This window comes from Vicia villosa, linkage group LG7 (assembly GCF_029867415.1).
Source record: "Vicia villosa cultivar HV-30 ecotype Madison, WI linkage group LG7, Vvil1.0, whole genome shotgun sequence".
Taxonomy (NCBI): domain Eukaryota; kingdom Viridiplantae; phylum Streptophyta; class Magnoliopsida; order Fabales; family Fabaceae; genus Vicia; species Vicia villosa.
Genome location: NC_081186.1, coordinates 136,439,345 through 136,462,674, shown reverse-complemented (window position 1 = coordinate 136,462,674; position 23,330 = coordinate 136,439,345). Strand labels below are relative to the sequence as shown.

At 34.6% G+C, this 23,330-nt stretch overlaps 1 protein-coding gene and 1 pseudogene across 2 annotated transcripts; both read right to left on the bottom strand.

Moving 5' to 3' along the window:
• Positions 1–12,155: 12,155 nt before the first annotated feature.
• Positions 12,156–12,942, bottom strand: LOC131618595 (uncharacterized; annotated as a pseudogene).
• A 4,447-nt stretch (positions 12,943–17,389) lies between these two features.
• Positions 17,390–21,511, bottom strand: LOC131616838 (autophagy-related protein 3). 2 transcript variants are annotated; one of them, XM_058888293.1, is made up of 10 exons: positions 21,220–21,511; positions 20,956–21,026; positions 20,281–20,397; positions 20,022–20,188; positions 18,947–19,020; positions 18,669–18,720; positions 18,222–18,287; positions 17,988–18,115; positions 17,713–17,814; positions 17,390–17,584 (listed from the first exon to the last, which is right to left on the bottom strand). In XM_058888293.1, the coding sequence occupies exons 1-9, from the start codon at positions 21,378–21,380 to the stop codon at positions 17,718–17,720; spliced, it is 933 nt and encodes a 310-aa protein (XP_058744276.1). In that variant the 5' UTR covers positions 21,381–21,511; the 3' UTR covers positions 17,390–17,584; positions 17,713–17,717. The 2 variants fall into 2 exon arrangements, with proteins under 2 accessions (XP_058744276.1, XP_058744275.1); XM_058888292.1 differs by having other exon boundaries at positions 17,390–17,814.
• Between the last annotated feature and the right edge of the window lie 1,819 nt (positions 21,512–23,330).

Below are 23,330 nucleotides of genomic sequence, written 5' to 3'. Positions count from 1 at the left end.
TTTGGTTTCACATTCAGTATATATTTAATAGATTATTCACATAATTAGTCTCTAGAATAGTCAAATAGTGGTTATCCTGCTATCCTATTTTAGAGTTGTCCGCTCTGCTCCATTATATGGGATTGATAACTCTTAACAAAACAAATTTATAACAATCTCCAAGCCTAAAAAACTAAGTATGAGGAATCAAATTGTTCCAAATACTTAGATTAATTTTTTACTTTTAATTCTTATCCTCCAAAACCACTTCTCCATTAAACACTCTAACTTTATTATATTTCTTATCAAACGCTCTAACCAATTTTCTTTTGCAGGTCGCATTACTTTGGCGAAAAGTGTTTTAGAAGTCAATCTAATATATCCAATGATGACTATTATGCTGCCTAAAAGGTGTATTGATGAATTACATGGTCTGCATAGAAGGTTCATTTCGGGAGATATATATGACAAGAGGAAGTAGCATGTTGTCAAATGGGAAACTATAACCAAGCCAAATTTAAGTGGAGGACTTGTTTTGAGGAAATTTGATGTCATGAATTGTATCATGAAATTGGATTGGAAGATTATTAGTAATTCAGATGCTTTATGGTGTAATGTTATGAGAAGCAAATACAAGTGTGGATATATGCAAGAGTTAACAGAATATAGATGATCTGACTCATGTATATGGAAAGAGATTGTAAAGTTTGTTCCTCGTATTATGTCGGCAGGATACACTACAAGAAAAATGCATTTTAGCGTAGACCAGTAGCCCTCGCTTAAAGGAAAAACTGAAGCTAAAGGGTGTTAGCATCGGATTAGCGTCGGGATCAGGCTGACACATCAAAGTTGGAAGCAAAGAATAACGTTCAATCGATGTTTATTTTAACGTCGGCTCAATGGAACATTAAACAGACGCTAAAACACAAAAGTCGAAGCTAATGTACAAATATTTTAAGGGTTAGCATCAGACTTCATTGACAATAGTGTGCTAAAGGAATTTAAGTAATGCCGCTCTATGGCGGCATTATCTATCTTACTCGTGTTCTATAGCGTCGGTTTACCGCGACACTATCTAGTAAGGTGTATTTGTGTAGCATCGGATTGGACCGGCGCTAAGTTTAATAATTTTTGGAACTTACCGAAACCAAGTTGGGATTAAACTTGTTTTAAATTTCCCTTTTTAAATCCTACCAAAACCTATTTAAAAACTTGTTTAAATCCATAATGAATAACTATCCTTTCTCTATACATGCTCGCACAATAGCCATAATATGCTGACGTCAGGTAACATATCAAAGGCATGATCTTCCTTAGTCTGCTCCTCATCTAATATCTTCTAATGAGTTAGCATAAGTGGATCTTCCTGAGCATCCGGTGTCATGTAAGGATGAGATACTCTAAAATATCATTAGATGTAAAGAATTTACTAATCTATGGTTGAGGAGCTGGAATACTTCGTGATTCCACTAGAACCAAAAATGATTATAGAAATCATAAAACATCGCATCAACACCTTTGCAAACCATAGCGGGAGGAGAAGACGCAAAAGGGTCTCTTGGAATACCCTGTTGAAACTTGAACTAGTGTAGGACACGCTCATGCAGATATTGATGCATCGGGCGTAACCCGTAAGCCATCCATTAGGAGTAGAAGGCTATGTCATCCAATGGACACATTTGACGGTGATCATTGTACGGAGTGTAGTGTATATCATCTGCTACAATGTCGTCAAGAAACACTTAGAACGGATCGATTACAGTATTCCATCTAAGTGGGACGTATGTGTAAGCACGAGGGAAACCCTCAAAGTAGTCACCCGCATATGACCAACCAAAGATACATGGAAAGTGAGAGAGGATTCATGCCTGAAAATGATTCAGGTAAAATATTAGTAACGATGTAACACAAGTGTAATAAAATATTAGTAACAGTAAGGATGTAAATATATTATTGTAAATAGTATATTGTTTGTTGTCATTTTCTATTCTTCCAAAGATAAGATTAACGTAACTATGAGTACAAATAAACTAAACAAGTGTGTAGATGTTTTCATGTTGACTGCATTTGTGGTAAAACATACCTGAGTGCTTAATGTCTTGAAAAATGTCATGACATGCTTTATATGGTGTTATGCAGGTTGCATATGTTTAAGTTAATACAGGTTTTTAGTGAATGTCATGGTAGATGTCATGACATCCATGTTTGACAGCAGGAGCTGTTATGTTTTACTATTATGTTTTCTGATTTCTCTCAATCTACAATTTAGGAAACATTTTATTGTGTGCTGAATATTTCTCCTAGAAGATTTCGTATACAGCATATTCTGTAACAGCCTGATGACGTGTGAATTAGGTTAACTTGGTTAACCGTAATTTGTTTCTTGGAAAGCCCGAGGCCCAAAGAGCTGCATATAAGAAGACTGCAATCATAATTTAGAACGCAGAGATTTTAATTGTGAAGAACCATAGTTTTGTGTGTGTGTGTGTTTAGTCTCTTGTACTCCAAGAAATTGTCTTTTGTTGATTGTATTGGAATAGGTTGTTTTTGTATTTTGTCACTCTAAGCTTTTAAGCACGAGTGTGTGTCTCTTGATTGAAGCTTTTAAGCAAGATCAAGGTGTGTTTTTGAAGTGTGTCTTCTCTGTTTTGATTAAAGTCTGTTTGTAATCACTGCTATATATTGGATTCCCTCCCTGGCTTGGTAGCCCCCAGAGTAGGTATTGTTGTATACCGAACTGGGTAAACAATTCTCTGTGTTCTTTATTGTTTTATGTTTTTCTGTCTTAAAGTATTATCCTGTGTTATTGTGGATGTTATAACATCCAGTAAGACATCGCGTGTGAGTTACTAGAATTTTCAATTGGCATTAGAGCAGGCACCCTGCCTGTTTATATCTGGGTGAGATCTAGGGACAACAAAATTCTGGTACTATGGAGAAGGAGTTGTTAGTGTTTGGGAATAGACCGCCCATTCTGGATGGCACTAACTATGACTATTGGAAACCTCGTATGGTAGTTGTTCTAAAGTCTATGGACAACAAAGCCTGGAGAGCTATGGAAAATGGATGGAAACATCCTGAGAAGGTAATAGAAGATGGAACCACTGTTCTAATTCCTGAAGAACAATGGAGCAGAACTGAGGAAGAGCTGGTTTTGGGCAATTCCAAGGCACTAAATGCTTTGTTCAATGGAATAGACAATAACATATTCAGACTTGTGCATCATTGTGATCTGGCTAAAAAAGTTTGGGATATTCTCAAAACAGCTCATGAAGGCACATCCATAGTGAAGATGTCTAAACTTCAAATGCTTACCACCAAATTTGAAAATCTCAAGATGAAAGAGGATGAGACCATTCATGAGTTCTACATGAATATCCTTGAGATTGAAAATACCTCAGGAGCCTTAGGAGAAAAAATGTCTAAAGAAAAGCTGGTAAGAAAGATCCTTAGATCACTGCCTAAGAGATTTGTTATACAGGTGACTGCTATAGAAGAAGCTCAAGACATCAGCAACAGGAAGATGGATGAACTCATTGGTTCTCTACAAACCATTGAGATGAGTATTTGTGACATTGTTGAAAAGAAGAACAAGAGCATAGCTTTTGTTTCCAACAATGAAGATAATTCTAGAGAAAGCAATGGTAGAAGTGATGAAAATTTATCAAAAGCCATAGCCATGCTTGGAAAATAATTCAACAGGTTCATTAAAAGGGTTGATCAGAAGTCCAGACCCAATGTCAAGAACACTTCCTATGAAATCAGCAAGACCTATGATCATAGCAGAAGATCTAAAGCTGAAGAGAAGCCCAATCAAGGCAAAGGGGTTCAGTGCCATGGATGTGAAGGATATGGACACATTAGAGCTGAATGTCCTACCTACCTCAAGGAGCATAAGAAAGGGCTGTCTGTCACTTGGTCTGATGGAGATTCTGAGAGTGATACTGAAGAGAAATGTGCAGCACTAACTAGTGTATGTACACCTGATTACAAATCCAGTAAAGATGGGTCTACCTTTGAAGAAATTGCAGCCTCATACAATGAGTTGTGTGTCAAGAGTGTTGAAGTGTCTAAGATAAGGGAGAAGCAAAGGAAACTTATAGAAGAGTTGGAAGCTGAGAAGAAAGAACATCTGGCAACCATAGTCTATCTCAATGGTGAAGTCAGCATGCTAAACTTCAAACTAGATCAAATGTCAAAATCGATCAGAATGTTGAACAATGGAACTAACTCCTTGGAAAAGATTCTGGAGCTTGGACAGGAAGTAGGTAACATGTTTGGATTAGGATTTATGGGAAAGTCTGAATCCAATTTAGGATTCAAAAGGTCAAAACCTGAAGCTCACCTGGTAAACCAGATGTCAGGACCGATGTCACGACATCATGGAAAGAGACTCAGGAACCAAACAAAAAAGAAATTTCAAAGATGGAGATGCCACTACTGTGGAAGGTTTGGACACCTAAAACCTTTTCGCTTCAAACTATATGGTTACCCTTATCAAATAGCTCAGCACAAGCCCAAGCAGCATGATCCTATCAAGAAACAACAATGGGTTGCTAAAGCTTCTGCCTTAATTGCACACACTTCCTTGAGGGTGTCAACCAAAGGAGACTGGTATTTTGATAGTGGATGTTCAAAACACATGACTAGAATGAAGAACATGTTAAAAGATATCAAGCCTCATTCCACTAGCTATGTGACTTTTGGTGATGGAGCCAGAGGAGAGATCAAAGGGGTAGGAAAACTAGGATGTTCTGGAGCTCCCCAACTAGACATTGTTCTGCTGGTAAAAGGACTAGCTGCAAATTTAATCAACATCAGTCAACTGTGTGATCAATGTTTAAAAGTTAGATTTACCAAAGATGAATGTGTAGTCACTAATGAAGAAAATGTGGAGGTCGTGAAAGGAGTCAGATCCAAAGACAATTGTTACTTGTGGGGACCTAAAACCATAAGTCATTCATCTATATGCTCCTTGGCAAAAGAAGAAAAAGAGGTAAGGCTGTGGCATCAAAAACTAGGTCATCTACATCTGAGAGGAATGAAGAAGATCATAAACAAGGAAGATGTGAGAGGAATTCCAAAGCTACAGATTGATGAAGGTAAAGTATGCGGAGAATGTCAGGCTGGCAAACAAACCAAGATGTCTCATCCAAAGATTAATCAACTCACTACTTCCAATACTCTGGAACTACTACATATGGATCTAATGGGACCAATGCAAGTAGAAAGTCTTGGAGGGAAAAGGTATGCATATGTGGTGGTTGATGATTACTTCAGATACACGTGGATAAACTTCATCAGAGAAAAATCAGATGTGTTTGAGGTGTTCAAGGACCTATGCACAAGACTGCAAAGAGAAAAGCAAAGTGTTATAATCAGAATAAGGAGTGTTCATGGAAAGGAGTTTGAGAATGCCAAATTTGCTGAATTCCGCTATTCTGAAGGAATCAGTCATGAATTTTCCTCACCTATCACACCTCAACAAAATGGAGTAGTAGAAAGGAAAAATAGGACTATACAAGAATTAGCCAGAGCTATTATCCATGCAAAGAAGCTGCCTATGTACTAATAGGCTAAAGCAATGAACACAGCCTTCTATGTCCATAACAGAGACACATTGAGGAAAGGAACTTCCTCCACTCTGTATGAACTGTGGAGAGGAAAGAAACCAAATGTTAAGTACTTTCATGTATTTGGAAGCAAGTGTTATATCTTGACAGATCGTGAACAAGGAAGGAAAATGGATTCCAAAAGTGATGAAAGTATATTCCTGGGATACTCCACAAACAGCAGAGCATATAGAGTATTTAACACCAGAATACAAGTCTTGATGGAATCCATCAATGTTATTGTTGATGACCGACATGGAGAATTCGATGTCATAGAGGATGTTGGAACATTCCTTGAAATTCAAGCTGAGAAGTCAGACCAACCTGAAGACAATAATGATTCTCCCTCTGAACCTGAACCTAAAGCAATCAACAAAGATCCATCTATCAGAATTCAGAAAGATCATCCTAAGGAACTTATCATAGGTGATCCTAACAGTGGCATAAAGACCAGATCAAGAAGAACCATTGCCAACTCATGCTTTGTATCCAAAATTGAACCAAAGAATATGAAGGAAGCCTTGACAAATGAATTTTGGACCAGTGACATGCAAGATGAACTTGAACAGTTCAAAAGAAATGAAGTATGGGAACTGGTGCCTAGACCTGAAGGAACCAATATTATTGGTACCAAGTAGATATACAAGAACAAATCTGATGAACAAGGAGACATAACTAGAAACAAAGCAAGATTGGTAGCTCAAGGATACACTCAAGTAGAAGGAGTGTACTTTGATTAGACCTTTGCCCCTGTGGAAAGACTTGAGTCAACCAGATTACTTCTAGGAGTAGCCTGTATCCTGAAGTTCAAGCTATATCAGATGGATGTAAAAAGTGCCTTTTTGAATGGATACTTGAATGAGGAAGTGTATGTGGAACAACCTAAAGGCTTTGCTGATCCAAATCTGCCTAACCATGTCTACAAACTAAGAAAGGCTCTCTATGGTTTAAAGCAAGCTCCCAGAGCTTGGTATGAGAGATTGACTGAATTTCTGACCACAAATGGATATAGGAAAGGAGGAATAGACAAAACTCTCTTTGTAAAGAATGAAGATGGAAGAATCATGATTGCTCAGATATATGTGGATGACATAGTGTTTGGTGGAATGTCAGATGGAATGGTAAAACACTTTGTCAGTCAAATGCAAACTGAGTTTGAAATGAGTATGGTTGGAGAATTGACATACTTCCTTGGGCTACAAATTAAGCAAATGGAAGACTCCATATTTCTATCTCAAAGCAAATATGCCAAGAACATTGTCAAAAAGTTTGGAATGGATAATGCTAGTCACAAAAACACTCCTGCACCAACACACTTAAAGTTATCTAAAGATGAAGGTGGCACGAGTGTTGACCAGAGTTTGTATAGGAGCATGATAGGAAATATACTATATCTAACAGCCAGCAGACCAGATATTGCATTCGCATTAGGAGTATGTGCTAGATATCAAGCAGAACCCAAGGTAAGTTACATAAACCAAGTCAAGAGAATCTTAAAATATGTAAATAGAACTTCTGACTATGGCATATTATACACTCACGGGTGTGACCCTATCCTGTCTGGGTATTGTGATGCTGACTGGGCTGGAAGTGCTGATGATAGAAAAAGCACATCTAGAGGGTGTTTCTTCTTAGGAAACAATCTCATATCATGGTTTAGCAAGAAGTGGAATTGTGTCTCGTTATCAACTGTTGAAGCAGAATACATAGCAGCTGGTAGTAGTTGTTCTCAACTGGTTTGGATGAAACAAATGCTGACTGAATACAATGTTACACAGAATGTCATGACTTTATACTGTGACAATCTCAGTGCTATCAACATCTCCAAGAATCCAATTCAGCATAGCAGAATCAAACATATTGATATTAGACATCACTTTATTAGAGAACTTGTAGAAGACAAAGTGATCTGCTTGGAACATGTATCCACTAAACTTCAGCTAGCTGACATATTTACCAAAGCTCTTGATGCAACATTTGAAAACTTATGAACAAGTTAGGAATATGTATCTATGAGGAACCATAGATCTCTTTAAAAATATAAAAAAAAATAAAAATAAAAAGAGAAGGGGTAAGTTTGCTTTGTCAACTTTTCTAGCCAAACAGGGGGAGTAGTAATGTCACCCCAGAACAACAAGTGTGTGTGATCAACAATTCTGATAGCTTGTTTTGCATTGATCTATTTAATTGTGTGTAGTATAACAGTTTATTTCTGTTATACTTGACAGATGTTCAAGTGGTATGGTTGTAGTGGTAGTATTACCATGTTATGTGCTTTGATGTTTGTTGTAGATGAAGCAGTAGTTGTGGTTGATGTATGCATGCTAATGGTAGTAGTAGTGATTGCATAATTGTGTGGTATGTTGTATTGTATTAGCTTTGATGGTGTGTGGTTGTGTGTTTTTTGGTGCAAGTGTTTCTCTGATGTGGTGAGACAGGATATTTTAGCCAAAATTTGCCAAAGGGGGAGATTATAGATGTTTTCATGTTGACTGCATTTGTGGTAAAGCATACCTGGGTGTTTAATGTCTTGAAAAATGTCATGACATGCTTTATATGGTGTTATGCAGGTTGCATATGTTTAAGCTAATACATGTTTTTAGTGAATGTCATGACCGATGTCATGACATCCATGTTTGACAGCAGGAGCTGTTATGTTTTACTATTATGTTTCCTGATTTCTCTCAATCTACAATTTAGGAAACATTTTATTGTGTGCTGAATATTTCTCCTAGAAGATTTCGTATACAGCATATTCTGTAACAGCCTGATGACGTGTGAATTAAGTTAACTTGGTTAACCCTAATTTTTTTCGAGGAAAGCCCGAGGCCCAAAAAGCTGCATATAAGAAGACTGCAATCCTAATTTGGAACGCATAGATTTTAATTGTGAAGAACCATAGTTCTGTGTCTGTGTGTTTAGTCTCTTGTACTCCAAGCAATTGTCTTTTGGTGATTGTATTGGAATAGGTTGTTTTTGTATTTTGTCACTCTAAGCTTTTAAGCATGAGTGTGTGTCTCTTGATTGAAGCTTTTAAGCAAGATCAAGGTGTGTTTTTGAAATGTGTCTTCTCTGTTTTGATTAAAGTCTTTTTGTAATCACTACTGTGATTGAGGGGGAGTGAGTGGAGATACTCAGGTCTAGCACTAGATTGGAATTGCATTGGGTAGGTCTTAAGTGAGGAGTTGTCAACGGGAGAGTTTAGCTCTGAATTAATACTGCTTATATTGGATTCCCTCCCTGGCTTGGTAGCCCCCAGAGTAGGTATTGTTGTATATCGAACTGGGTAAACAATTCTCTGTGTTCTTTACTGTTTTATGCTTTTCTGTCTTAAAGTATTATTTTGTGTTATTGTGGATGTTATAACATCCAGTAAGACATCGCGTGAGTTACTAGAATTTTCAAAGTGGTACTCCAATAGTACTCATGAATACTCTTAAAGTCAGTGAAGTATCTAAGGTAAACCACATCGACATAATAAGAACTTTTGTCCACATATATGGACATGTCAACCAAATACATGAGATATGACCTTAATGCACATGCTTTATGATGTAAAACATATGCATCATCACCATCGACCTTCATTTTTGCATCCAAGTGGTTTTCGTACATCTCCTCCAAAAAATGCAAATCTAGGATAACACCCTCTGGTGTCATCGATCTACTTTTGGGCATCCTATGGGTTAGCTCTCAAATAGGTCAACATCATATCTGGTGCATTAGGTCTGGTGATTTTGTAGTGGTTTAATAAGTTTCCCCTAATCAAAAAATGTAGCAGGGGTGATACATCATCCAGTGTGATGAACATCTCACCAATCGAAGATGAAGAGATGATATCTCAGAGTGTTATCTCTCCACAAAAGATGACATAATACCAAGGTTAATAAAAATATAATTAGTCATGCATAAATGTTGCATCTCAAATAATTGTATGACATCATAAAACCATTAATCCACGAGTTATTGTAATTCACAATCTTCCTACCATGATTGATGCATTTTAAAGCATCATGATATTGCAAAAAAAATACATCATCCTTAGAAATTTCAAATATTATAACACATATATTTCAAAGAATAAATATAGATTTAATTTACCTCTCTACCCCATACAAGCCTAACAACATGGTTTGCTTACAGAGATAGTAGCGAATTGTCATAGGGGCCTTCTCAAAAAACCTCAAAAACGACATCATGAACGGAAATGTCAGTATTAGGCTGATCAAAATGGACTTCAGAGACTGCAACAAGTGACACGTGCTTTTGGAAAGATGAAGTTGTAGACACCTAAACTCTGGAAGTGGATGCTTCTGGATCAAATGAATTGGCACCAACTAGTGGTCTCAAGGGTCTGGCTCTCTCCCAACGAATAGATGCATGCAGAGACACTCTATTATGACTCAAACAATGAAGACAAAATAGACAAAATTAAACCCAGATGATAAAAATGAAAAATTAAACAATGTAGATAAAGTAGACAAAATTAAACAATGCAAGGAAAATGTGGAAGTTCACTTTCGTAACTCTGGAAAATCAAATTTAGATAAAATATGAAAGTGCACTTTCGTAAAAGTTGAAACACAAAAATGGCAGAAATATCATAAATCCAACATGACTTATGCTCTAAACATCAAAATTTGTCAGTTCATTCCTTAATAAACTATGTATTATGAGTGTAACTAAAACCAAATGTATCTTAAACAACCTATTTAGATGCATACATCACAAATCAAAAAAGAAGAGAAATGAAAAAATTTATCAAATGTGGAAAGTGAAAGTTCTTGGATTGAATGGACTTGAGTAGTAATTCATATATCTCTTGGATTAGGCGCAATGTTATAGAAAGTTTGAGAAAGGTTAAAAATTGCGGATTTAGAGTTTCTTAAACACACCTTTTTTTGTTTTAGAATGAGGTCTGCTGGAAATGAGGAAGGAAGAAAATTTGGCGCGCTAATATCACTCAAAACACGTCTGGAGGTATACTTCTGTAATTTTTACAGAGTTGCATCTTCGTACTAATGAGTGCCAAAATAAGCATGACCCACTTCTAAAGTATTGTGGGTAGGGGTGGGAATAGGTCAAGCCGGCTAACAGAGGCCTGCGGTCTAGCCTATACAGGCTCATGTTAGGTCAAACTTTTTTTAAAATAGAAAAGGCCTAAACTTTTTTAGACTACGGGCCACAAAAAAGCCTTTAAAACCTATCAGACCAACCTATGTTTAAGAATAAATTTATTCTTACTATGTTTAAGTCCTATTATTTAAGCCTATTCAGATATCTTAATCGAGAGACCGTTATCTTTGAAGAAAGACATGACATAAAATGATATGTCACACGCATTTTGCAAAATGTTTGTGCAAAGAATTTATTTTATTATTGGGGTTAAGATATAGACATATGAGTTATTTGAGGAAGAAGAACCGACTATAGAAAGTCTCAAAGCCGGTATCTGGCACTGGATGTAGAATAGATGGAGTGGTTTGGAAGGTGAAAGTGAACATAGTGAGAGAATAATTTTATGCACATGCTTATTAGTAATTCTTGAATACTTTGCAAACACTCTTTCTTTCTGAAAATGGAAAACTCAGCATTGTGAATTTCTGGGCTTAAAAATGAAAGTCTATTATAAGTTAAATGCTCAGAGTATAAAAATGAAAGTCTACTATAAGTTAAATGCTCAGAGTATAAAAATGAAAGTCTACTATATGTTAAATGCTCAGAGATTTGAATGCATCTGTGTAATGCATTTGTGATTTAGATCATTTATGTTATTTTGTGTTTAAACGGAATCATTTACATAGATTGTGCAGATTTTACCAATCTGTTTTCGTTCATATTGCAGAGGTCTTTATGCATAACATTGTTAAACTACATGGCAATGCCAAACTCAATTGTGTCCCATAGAGATCGAGTCTTCACCAATTCTTTTCGGAGACATTTGTTTAAATTGCAAGCAAGGTACTACGTTAGCTATGAGTTCTGCTTATCATCCACAACCTGACGGACAATCCGAGGCATTGAACAAATGTTTGGAAATGTATTTGCATTGTCTTGTGTTTCACTGTCCAGCCAAATGGTCTGCTGCCTTGCCATGGACCGAGTATTGGTATAATTTTTTTTAACATAACAGTGCTGCTATGACACCATTTAAGATCTTACAATCACATTTTTTGTATGATCTAGCTTCACTAGATTCTACTCACTTCATTCTTCACATAATTAAAAGGGACTACAAAGCATACAAACCCTCAAATACCTCTATCTTTTGTTTTCAACACCAAGACACACACCCTTTAAGAATTGTGACTACAAATGCTCATTAAGAAAAACAGAATATGGACCAAGAGGAAAAAATTATAGCATTTTATGATAAGAGGAACTTCTGTTATCATTCTACAATTGGTAATATGGTATATGTATTAACTATACACCTCAAACCTATACACATTTTCTCATATAAGATGCAAATTGAATTGTTTACAGAAAATTACCACAATAAACCAGTAACCTAAATGATATTGGAGAACTAAAAGGACCATGTCATTCTCAATGGGTGGATATTGGAGCATTTTCAACGACCCTTCTTTGCAAGTGCTTTAGGTATGTGAAGGTACTCTTGGGCACAGCGCTGCTGAGGATGCAACAAAAGAATTAACACGTGAACGTAAAGAACCTTTGCTGATCCATATCCGTTCGCATAGATATAACCCTGGTAGTTTGAAACATGTTCAAGAATTTCTACCAATGCATCATAGACCTCTTGAGGGCAATTGTCGGGTCCAGGTTTGTCATGAAGGTACAAGATATCCATAGTGAAGAGCTTCTGGCTCACGAGCCACTCATGTTGTGGTCGCACTGCCGATCTGCAGTAGAATAGAATCTGGTTGTAAGCTCTGGTTGAGTGCTAGATGTAGCAGCCGAAAGCCCTCGCGTTGCTGCAATTGTTGACTCAATGTCGCTGCTAAACTCTTTCCTCAGCTGTAATAATCATTGAAATGAAAAAAAAAAATGTTTCAAGAAAATACAGTAGTAGATAGTGCAGATACTAACAAAACATGTAATTACCGATGAAACGGAATCGGAGAGAGTGGCAAAAGCGAAACGGTGTCGAGGATTGATGGTGAGTTTGGCATGGACGAAGAGAAGGATGGCTTGTTTAATGGCGTCGAAACGAGGGACAGATTCAGGATCGATGTCAATGCAGAATAGTATATCTTCGTTGCTAATTGGTAAGGGTTGAAGATTGTAACTGCTTTTTGCTTCAGCAACCTTGTTGCTTCCTTCTCCTTCAACCTTTTCTTTCATTCTTGCACTTCTTTCTTTCATTGTTTCAACTGTTCTCAAAGAAATGAGAGGAAAATGTTTGAATGCAAATGAGAGGGTGTGTGTATGACTTGTGGAACATATATGGGATTCAGATTGTTTCTCTTTCTTTCATTGGACGGTTGAGATGAGATTCATGCATAACCGGTTACTTGAGTAACAAGTCACAACATCAATAGTTGATATGGTTGTTAACCTGCTATAATGGGTTGATGACTGGTTGTTAGAGTTAGTTACAACCTCATATAACTATCATGTAACTAACTTCACAATTAATGCAAATCCAATTTGTTAATTTGTTAATCCACTTGGTAAATGAAACTCAAGATGCTAATTAATATGGTGGAGTACTTTAATGGAAACATTAACTAACCTATATACTTAGAAATAAGATTTAGATCCATATGGTGAATGAACAAGTTATAAATTTAATAGTTTGAATTTAATGAGAACTTAAAACACCTATAGGTTAAGTTCTGCTTTCAAATCGTGCAATATTTTGAAACATCACAAATACTCGATAAATCTTAAATTAAGCATAGTCGAACTTTCAAATCAAATTAGAAACGCGACTTTTTGTTTATTTTACTGATTGTAAATTATTGGATACTTCATCGTACACTCTCTCTGTAACATCCCGGTATTTTGATTTAATTATTTATTTGATTATTTGATGTTTTTGGTGTGATTATATGAATCACGGTGATTTATAGTTGATAATGTGTGACGCGTGTTGTTTATGTAATGTGTGTGGGGTAGTAGAGTTGAGGTGTTAATTAGAATAATAATATAATTTCTAATTAGCATTATTATTTAAATAAAATAAGAGGTAATGAGGAAGAGTTAGAAAGGGCTTAATTGGAAGTTCATAATAGGGGTTCTAAGGCTAACTAGGTAAAAAAGGGAAATAGGGGAGATTGTTTATTCGACGTAGAATTTGGAGAAACGTGAAAAAAGAAAAGGAGAGAGAGAGAGAGAGAGAGAGAGAGAGAGAGAGAGAGAGAGAGAGAGAGAGAGAGAGAGAGAGAGAGAGAGAGAGAGAGAGAGAGAGAGAGAGAGAGAGAGAGAGAGAGAGAGAGAGAGAGAGAGAGAGAGAGAGAGAGAGAGATCAACCATAGGAATTTGAAAAGAGAATTTGTTCGGCTAATAATCTAAGGTGGGGGGTTATCGTGCTTATTATGTTTGATTTAAGGGGTTGATAAATGTATGTTGGGGTTTGGGATAATTTTGTCATATTTGATGAAATTGATGAATGATGATGAATTTGTTGAGATTGTATGACTACTATGTTGTGTGATATTGTTGATTGTTGTATTGATGAATGATAACATCATCTAGAGTTAAATCCACCATGTTTAGGGATTTGAAGGTCTAGGGTTTAATGGAGATTGATGGAGATATGATGAATAATTGTGTTTTTGAGTTAAGAATAGTTAATCTATGTTAGAACTAGGTTAATAGACCTTAAATCGCAGAAAAATAATTATTAAAATCAATTTTTGGGCAAAGATTTGGTTCTGGTATGATGTAGGTCGCGCAGAAATTTTCTGCATAATTTTGTAGCATGCTTAGCGCGGTATTTGGTACTCAGCGGGCTCTGAAAAATAATTTCCAGAAGAGGGCGTGCTTAGCGCGGTCCCCGAAAATGAAGATTCTTATTTTTGAAAAACGATTTTAGAATATGTCAACTTATATTTTATTATAATTTTTGAGAATTTTCTGGAATTTACTGTGCACATTTGGGTAGGTTTAAGACGCATTTTGTATGAAACTTGACTTTGTGAATTCTCGTGTTCCTATACTTGACTTTGGTGAATATTGTTGTGTTGATTGGTAACATGATTAATTGCTAAATGTGTTGCGTTGAATAAGATGCTTGTGATGTTGTGTGTTTAAATGATGACATGACTTTGATGAATACATGAATGATCATGCCGTTTTGACTAGCCGTGGTCGTTGATTTTGTGATATTGAGCATCATTCATTCATAGCATATTTGTAGAACAATAGTCCAGTGATGTTGTAGGACCTTTGGTCCAGTGTTGGCCTTAATTCCAGTGTGTGGATTGAGAGCGTTTTGTGTTGAGCTTCGGTTCCAAGCGGGAATCGATCCTATGGTGGGGATCTTTGGAAGACGATGACGGATTCTTCGGTGACAAATTGGTACCACATGCATGAGTCCATCGTTGTTGCATTGCATTGTTGTGATGATGCATGATTTGATGTTATTGATTATTTCCGATGTGGTGTATCTAACTGATAATTATGCTTGAATCATATGGTGATGTTGTGAATAGGTGATAATGTGTAGCTGTGAGTAAGTATGCGTATATGATAGATATGTTGTATTAGTATATGTGTGGTTGGTTATTTGTTTACAACTATATATGTTCCTTATGGCTTACATAATGATTATGAAATACTCACACTTTCTATTTGAATATTGCCTCCACGTGGGTAATGCGCAGGTAATGAGGAGTAGTCCGTTGAAGTTTGGAGGATAGCTTGATGGTGTCCTCTTACCGTTGTTTAGTTTGAAGGTAGTCTTACTCTGATACTCATAAAATAATCTTTGTGGAGATGATCTTTACTTGTCACTTTATCACGGATGAAAACGAAGGAAAAAATATTGCATAAAGGCAAATAAAACATACATAATTATAGTAACTAAATTGGTTCAATAGCGAAATTGGTCCAAATTTTTTGATTTTGAACCAAATTTGCCCCTAATTTCATGATGTGGCAAAAAAAGAGCAAATGGTACTTTTGAATTTTTCAAAACATCAAATTTTCTTATATTATAGATAATTAATTATATGTTTTATAAAAATTCATAAAATAATATTTGTGGAGATGGTCTTTACTTGTGACTTTATTACTTGTCACATGGGGCACATGAAGGGTTGATACTGAGTTGGATTATGTGTATCATTTCTAAGAGAAATTAAATGATGTAAATCTTTGGAGTATGGTGGTGGTGGTACTGGTACTGAATTGGATTTTCGTTTTTGGTTTTTGTTTATGAGAAAATTCAAAAACTGAATCACTAAAGCTATAAAGGTCGAGACAAGTTACCTCTTGTAATGTTGGATTTGAATATTGGATATAAGTAGATTTATAAATAGTTTTATTTCTTGTAAGCAATACAAGAAACTTAGTGTGTTTAATGGACAAGTTACCTCTTGTGTTTAGGGAGAACCACAGTTGCAACTGCGATCGGGAGGTGGCTGGAACCATTTGATGCTAGAACTGACCCCTGAATCAGACTAAACCGGTGGTGATAAACCAAAAAATAATAATAATAAGTTAATCTAAGTATTTGGAACATTTTGATCCCTTACAATTGTTTTGTGGCTTTGGAGAATTTAAAAATATTCTTTTGAGTGTGTTTTGATAATGTAATTAGAATTTTTTTAAAAATTCTAAATTCTGGATAATTCAAATAGTTTAATTAAAATTCATTTATTTTAAAAACAATTATTTGGTTATAGTAAAAAGATTTATTCTAAATAATTCAAATATTTTTTAATATTTTTATAAATTTTAAAACTTTTAGATCAAATTTAAAATATGAAAATTAGAAACTATTTTGCAATTTATGAAATTTTAAAAGGACCAATTGGTATAATTTAAAATTATTAAAGGCTTATTTACAAAATTTAAAAAAAAATAATAATAAACAATTATTAACATTATATAATAGAGTGAAAGAGTAATTTCAAATTCTTTGCTTTTTAGTGTCATTTGAAATTCCTTGAAATATTTAATAAATTTACATCATCTTAACAATTCTCCATTTTTTTTATCCAAATATTGAATTTTGATCAAATCATTTAAAAAATTTTAAAAAAATATTACTTTTCCTCATTCTTTTCTTTTTGGTGTCATTTGAAATTTCTTGAAATATTTAATAAATTTACATCATTTTAACAATTCTTATTTTTTTATCCAAATATTAAATTTTGGTCAAATCATTTAAAATTTCTTCAAAAAAAATTACTTTTCCTTATTAAAATATTTCATCCAAACACACTCTTAAATTCTAAGATCTAGGTCAAATCATTTAAAATTTCTTCAAAAAAAATTACTTTTCCTTATTAAAATATTTCATCCAAACACACTCTTAAATTCTAAGATCTAGCGCATGGTTTTTAGTGTTTGGATTCTAAAACCTTTTTTTTTTTGCTTATCATCACCAGTATAGTCCGGTTCGAGGATCAGTTCTAACATCAAGTGGGTCAAGCCCCCTCCCAATCGCAGTTCCAGAGAATTGAACCGTAGTTCTCCCTACTAAATCCAGCGCCAATCACCACTGGACCAACTAACGATTGATCAGTGGATTCTAAAACTTAAAACATACTAGAAATCCAATATATTTATATTGCAGGGAGCAACATAGGCAGTCTCACGAAGGCGGCGGTATACGAAGCGAATAAATTTATATTGCAGGGAGCAACATAGTCTTAAGAATGTGGAATGTCAAATATGTACACATCTCAAAAGGAAATTTGTCCAAATTCTAGACAGCGACGACTCAAAAGACCAAACTTTACAATAACTGTGTTATGATCACAGATTAGATTATTCACAGTTTTAATGTAGCGCGGAAACAAAGAAAGATTTGGTAAGAGAGATTATGCTCGTGTTATACTTGAACATGCAGCTACCTTGTGTAAAGAAAAACAAGTATAAATCATCAATAGAATCTTAACATCACAAGTTCAGTTCACCTCATAGTGGTAACGAGAGGATGCATCTTGAATTCCCATTCTGGTACAATAAGAATCCGAATTACCTTAGTCAATTGCTGGAGCTTCCAAGATCAAAGTCCATGGTGTAATCATACTCGATTGTTGGAATAACCGAAGCCATAAATTTCAAGAATAAAAACAGATACCTGCAGAAATAAGTTTATAGCAGTTATTAGGAACATACAATATAATATGGAAAAATGGATGGTGTTACCTGGACTCATCTTATAAGAGAAAATAGAAGTTTATATTAAATGGATCGCATGTATATCCGAAATGAAAGTAAAATATGATATTAGAAACAAAAGGGTTGGTTTACTTGTCAACTTCAGGCTCAACTCCTCGTGACATCAAAACATCAATGATTTTCTTCATCACTGCTCCATGACGACAAGGATGAATAGATGCATGTTTTCCAGGCAAGTGAGGGTGGTCCTCAATTGTTACCTGCAACATTTTGTTAGAAATTAGCTCTGTTCTGACATAAATTGTAGCAAATCTACAAGTGTTTCTGTGTGTGTGTGTTGTGTGTTGATGATGTGCCATATCTCACCGTTTTGCGTGCATGGTCTTGACTAACATCTTCAAGGACAAGTTCAGGTTGCAATAGCATTCTTGACTGCCACAAGACAAATAATGCAGTTTCAAATAATGAAAAGGTTTATGTTTCTCATAACCATTTAACCTAAATCGTAAAAGCATCGAGCCATAAAAAAAATTCACAATTTTTATGTTCAGACACTAATGTCACAACACTTTATTTTTGCAGTCCATGTGTTTTTCATAAATGGTAGAGTAACAGTGAAAATGATTTCATCCTTATTCATCCAAATAAGAAGAATAATACATATGTTACGGATACGATATTTTTACTTCTAGATACAGGTTATGTTAATTAGTTTAAACTCATAATTATAGTCGTAGTAGCTTTTCCGTAATCATATAAGCGAGTCAAAAGTGGCTGAGTATGTTTTACAACAATCAAGTGAATAAAACAAACCTCATCATATCCGGTAAGCCACACACGAGGTGTTTGATAATACTTATCATACCTGCATAAAAAGCAAGATCCTTCTTTTAAATTCATTGCCAAAGAAATAACTGTTTCTGAAATGAAGTTGGTTTATGTTTATATTTATATATATATATATATATATATATATATATATATATATATATATATATATATATATATATATATATATATATATATATATATATATATATATATATATATATATATATATATATATATATATATATAGAAGTTCATCTTACGAGATGCTGATGTCATAAGTGCGGGTACGCAGAATATTATCATCATCAGGTTCATGAGCTACTAGATATGTGGACTGAAGAGTGGCCGCCAATAAGCAAAAGGAAAAATAAATGACATGAATCACATTACTCAAATTAGTGTCAAACAAAAAGCAACAATCTAAAAGTATGATCTAAAAATCCTACATGAAGTGAAATGCTAATTAAATTAGGGCTCAAATTCAAATGAAATATCGATCATCATAAACAATGAGCTTAAGTTCAAGATTACTAAGTTAGCAAACAATTATTATGGGTAGTTGACAGCACATGGCAACCATATTTGAAGAAATGATATCAGGTATTAGAAAGGTTTAGAGTTATTATAGCAGATTATACCTATAAAATTTTGCATTACTCAGAAATCATTTGATATGTGAATGAGATACATCAAAATTAACATCTTATAACAATTTAATTTTGTTGTATCTCATTAATATATCAAATATATCAAATGATTGAGATTATGTCAAATTTAATAGACATGATCTATGTGACAATAGTTTTCAATCCAGAAGTAGAAGGTTATTCCGATAAAGTGATGCTCCTAAATTTGAAATGCATCTCAAATAACACTAATATGCAGTAGCTACTTCAATTCGCAAGGTTGATAATACTAAACTAGATTTATTAGGTAACGGTTTTCCCTTGCGTGGTTGTAGCATTTTTTGAGACGCTGCTTCAATTCATCTAGCTTTTGAGCATTTAACATTTCATATTTTCTCTCTTTTTTACTTTCATTATCTTAATTGAAAATCTATTAATTAAAAATACCTTTTTGTGTCCTTTTATATTTATGTCTTATTTCAACTACTAATTTTACTAAACACGTCAAATTCAATCAGCTATTTTATCCCCTATTCCACTTGTTTTGACTAAATGGAAACACATCTACATATAGAAGAATATACTTATCTCTGTTCCTCATTTATATGATTAAATAAAATTGAAAGTTTTATTTTGACAATTTATGTAGTACTGCTAGGATTCAGCGATTGTGCTTCTTAAATAATATGTATATGTGGTATCAACTTACCGGATCAGTCTCAATAATGTTGTCATATTCTGTAAACTCTGCCATATCAGGTATATCTTCATCGTCCTCACCTTCCTTGAAGGAAGAAATTGGCTTCATAGAACTCTTTTCACTAATTTCTAAAGTTTCCATGGAAGGTAAGTTCTCATCTTCGTCGGATTTAGTTTCTGAAAAATCAAATTACAAGAGTATAAGATCAGATGATTAAAGTTGCAGCACAAAATATTATATGCATGTCTCCCGTTAATTGAATAAACACCTTTAGGTTTTCCATGAGTTGCTAGCCATCCATCATTCTCTTCATCATCAAGTAGAACTTCCCCTCCGGCAGCTTCATATTCTTCTTCAATAGATGCAGCTCTCCGCAGACAAGGGACTGTTTGTACAAAACAATTTCGAAAATCAGCCATTAAATAGGAAAGGTCTCAAAACACAAAGGCACACAAATACGAATCAGGGAAATTACACATACCTAACCTCCCTTGAGGTATTTACAAAACACTTAAGCCCTCCCTATTTGGTAAAAAACATTTAACATCATCTCAATTACAAACACACTTTTACAACAGTTATGGTTCAGTTTGTATGGGAGGACTGCAGTTAAACCCCCCACAAAGCACTGTTTGAGGAAGGGCAAAGTGCATTAAGTTTGGATCTAAGCAACCAACCGAACCATTGAGCATCAAAAAGGACATAAACTTGTGGAGAGGTGTGTCATTTCCTCATTTAAGCTATGAAGCATGGACACAGATGCGGACACGGACACATACATTGAGCGTAATAATAATTGTGATATCCGACACGCCTATTTTCAGAGGTTTCGGTGCTACATAGCATTTAAGCATACCTCCCGAAGGTGAACGCAATTTCCTAGTACAATTATCACAAAGAACACTCAATATGTAAAAAAGCATTCTCAAATTCATAATCTTACCATTTCTAGTAATCAAGAATTGTTTCTCAGATGGTAAATATGGCTTCCTCTTGCTTGGCTCACCCGATTCCCTATCAAAAAAAGTGGAAAACATTACCACATGAATCAAAAACAGTTTCAGTAATACAATTTCTATATTTGCTAAGATATATGATGAATATACCAAATACCCAATTAGAATTTTTAAATTAAAAAAAAAAAAAAAACAATTAGAAGAAAGGAACGATGAACCCTAATTGAGAAAAGGGGGAAAATGGAAATTACCATGACCAAGTGGGGCATTTAGCAACGAGATTATCACCGGCGACGATGAACTCGGAGACGCTAAGAACTCCTTTTTCTTTGAAAGCGGAAACGGTTCTTGGGCCTGTGATTCTCTCTACAGTGCCTTTGAAAGCTTCGTGAAGCTTTTGAGAAAGAACCATTTTTTCTTTCTAACTGAAATTTTTTGATGAATATGAATGGAATGAAAGGAAAAAGAAGTTGTGTGAATTTTGAAGCATTCGATTAGGTCAGGACATATAGAGATCAAGGCTAGACAATTAGTTTTGGACGTTGATATCGGGCTCAATATTTAAAAACTATAAACTCAAAAAAAAATTTAAGGTTCAATTTCTAGCAACTATTGTCTCATTCCTAATTGCTATTATTATTATTATTATTATTATTATTATTATTATTATTATTATTATTATTATTATTATTATTATTATTATTATTATTATTCTATTTAAAAATCACAAAATAAATAAGAGTTTAAAGATAGGGCTGACAAAATAAATAAGAGTTTGCATTGACAGGATAAACTAACTTTACACATACAATCAATCAAAATCCTTACACTTATCATCATGTCATATTAGTTTTTTAAAATTAAAATTGTATTTTAATTGGATACATAGTTGTGATTGGTTGACAGTGTAAAAATATTTTACACTGTTAGTGTATATTCCTTTTTCTCAATAAATAATATTCAAAATTTTATATTGTATGTCTTTATATTTTTTTTTATATTTTTGGGAGTACACAATGTCATCATTAAATTATAAAAATGATAATAATATAACAACATTAAGGATGACAATAGATAGAATTTGGACAAGATATTATAGACTCGTTTTCATACTTGCAGTTTGAAAAGGTTATGAAGATTTTTAAACGATGATGAGGCAATTTGGAAACACATATTGGAGCATAGATCTGGTAATCTATAACAATGTGTCTGGTTTAGTGCAATGAGTGGTCGTAGATCCAAAAGTTCTATATGGTAGAGGGATCTCTACAATATTTGAGGAAGAGAGATTGCAAAGGGGTTTTTGAAATTTGTTTCATTCAAGCTTCGTTCAGGTGATACTATCTCATTTTGGTTGGCAAGATGGATAGGGCCAAATTCTGTGGTTTTTTAATTCCCAAATATGTATCAGTTTCAGGGTAATAATTCTAGTAGTGTAGCCAACATGGGAGAGTGGGTGGAGGATGTGTGGCAGTGGAGTATTGGCTCCAACAACTAGGAAATGGAACATAACTGGGGAATTTTGGCAGAATAGGCAGGGTCCTTAATGCAGATGTTGGGTGGAGTGGCTCCTAGAAGGAATGAGAAGGATGGGGTGGTTTGGATCAGTGCTGGTGATGAAAAATTTCTCTGTCAAAGATTGTTACTTGCACACTGCACAAGAAGCCAAAGTTAATCAGATGGAAGAAGGTTTGAAGACAACATTGAAAATGATATGGAGAACCAAAGTTCCTACCAAAATCAAAATCTTTTGTTGGTGATTATTTCAAGGCAGATTACCAACAAAGAAACAGCTGCAACTCAGGAACATTATTCATAAATTATATGAATTGGTGTGTGTGATGTGCTTTCAGCAGATGGAAGACATTGAGCATCTACTTTTGAGATGCTCTTTAGTGCAATTTGTATGGCAAGAAGTGTGCCTTTGGACTAGCTATGATATATGCTATGAGGAGAACATTTTGGATCACTTTATACAGGCAAGAATATATTGGTTTGAGAGTGTGAATTGTAGGAGATTGAGTGTTATTTGGCTGGTTTTTTGCTGGACAATTTGAACAAAAATAAATTAAATTTTATTCAACAATGTCGTAGCAATGTGACGAATTTGAAATTTAACATTATAACCATTTTTTGGTTTTGACTTAGTTATGATTCTAGAATCAATCAAAATTGTAAATTTTATAATTAGTATAAAAATCCTCTTCTATGTCTCAAATTATTTTGATGAATCTTGTAAGTTTGGATTGTACTACCTTGTATTGTATTTGAGTTAGAATATTGCTAGCACTCTGTTCTGGACTGGGCCGAGCAGGCCCAGCTCTTCTCACTAGCCGAGCAGGCCCAAGTCATTTGGGCCCAT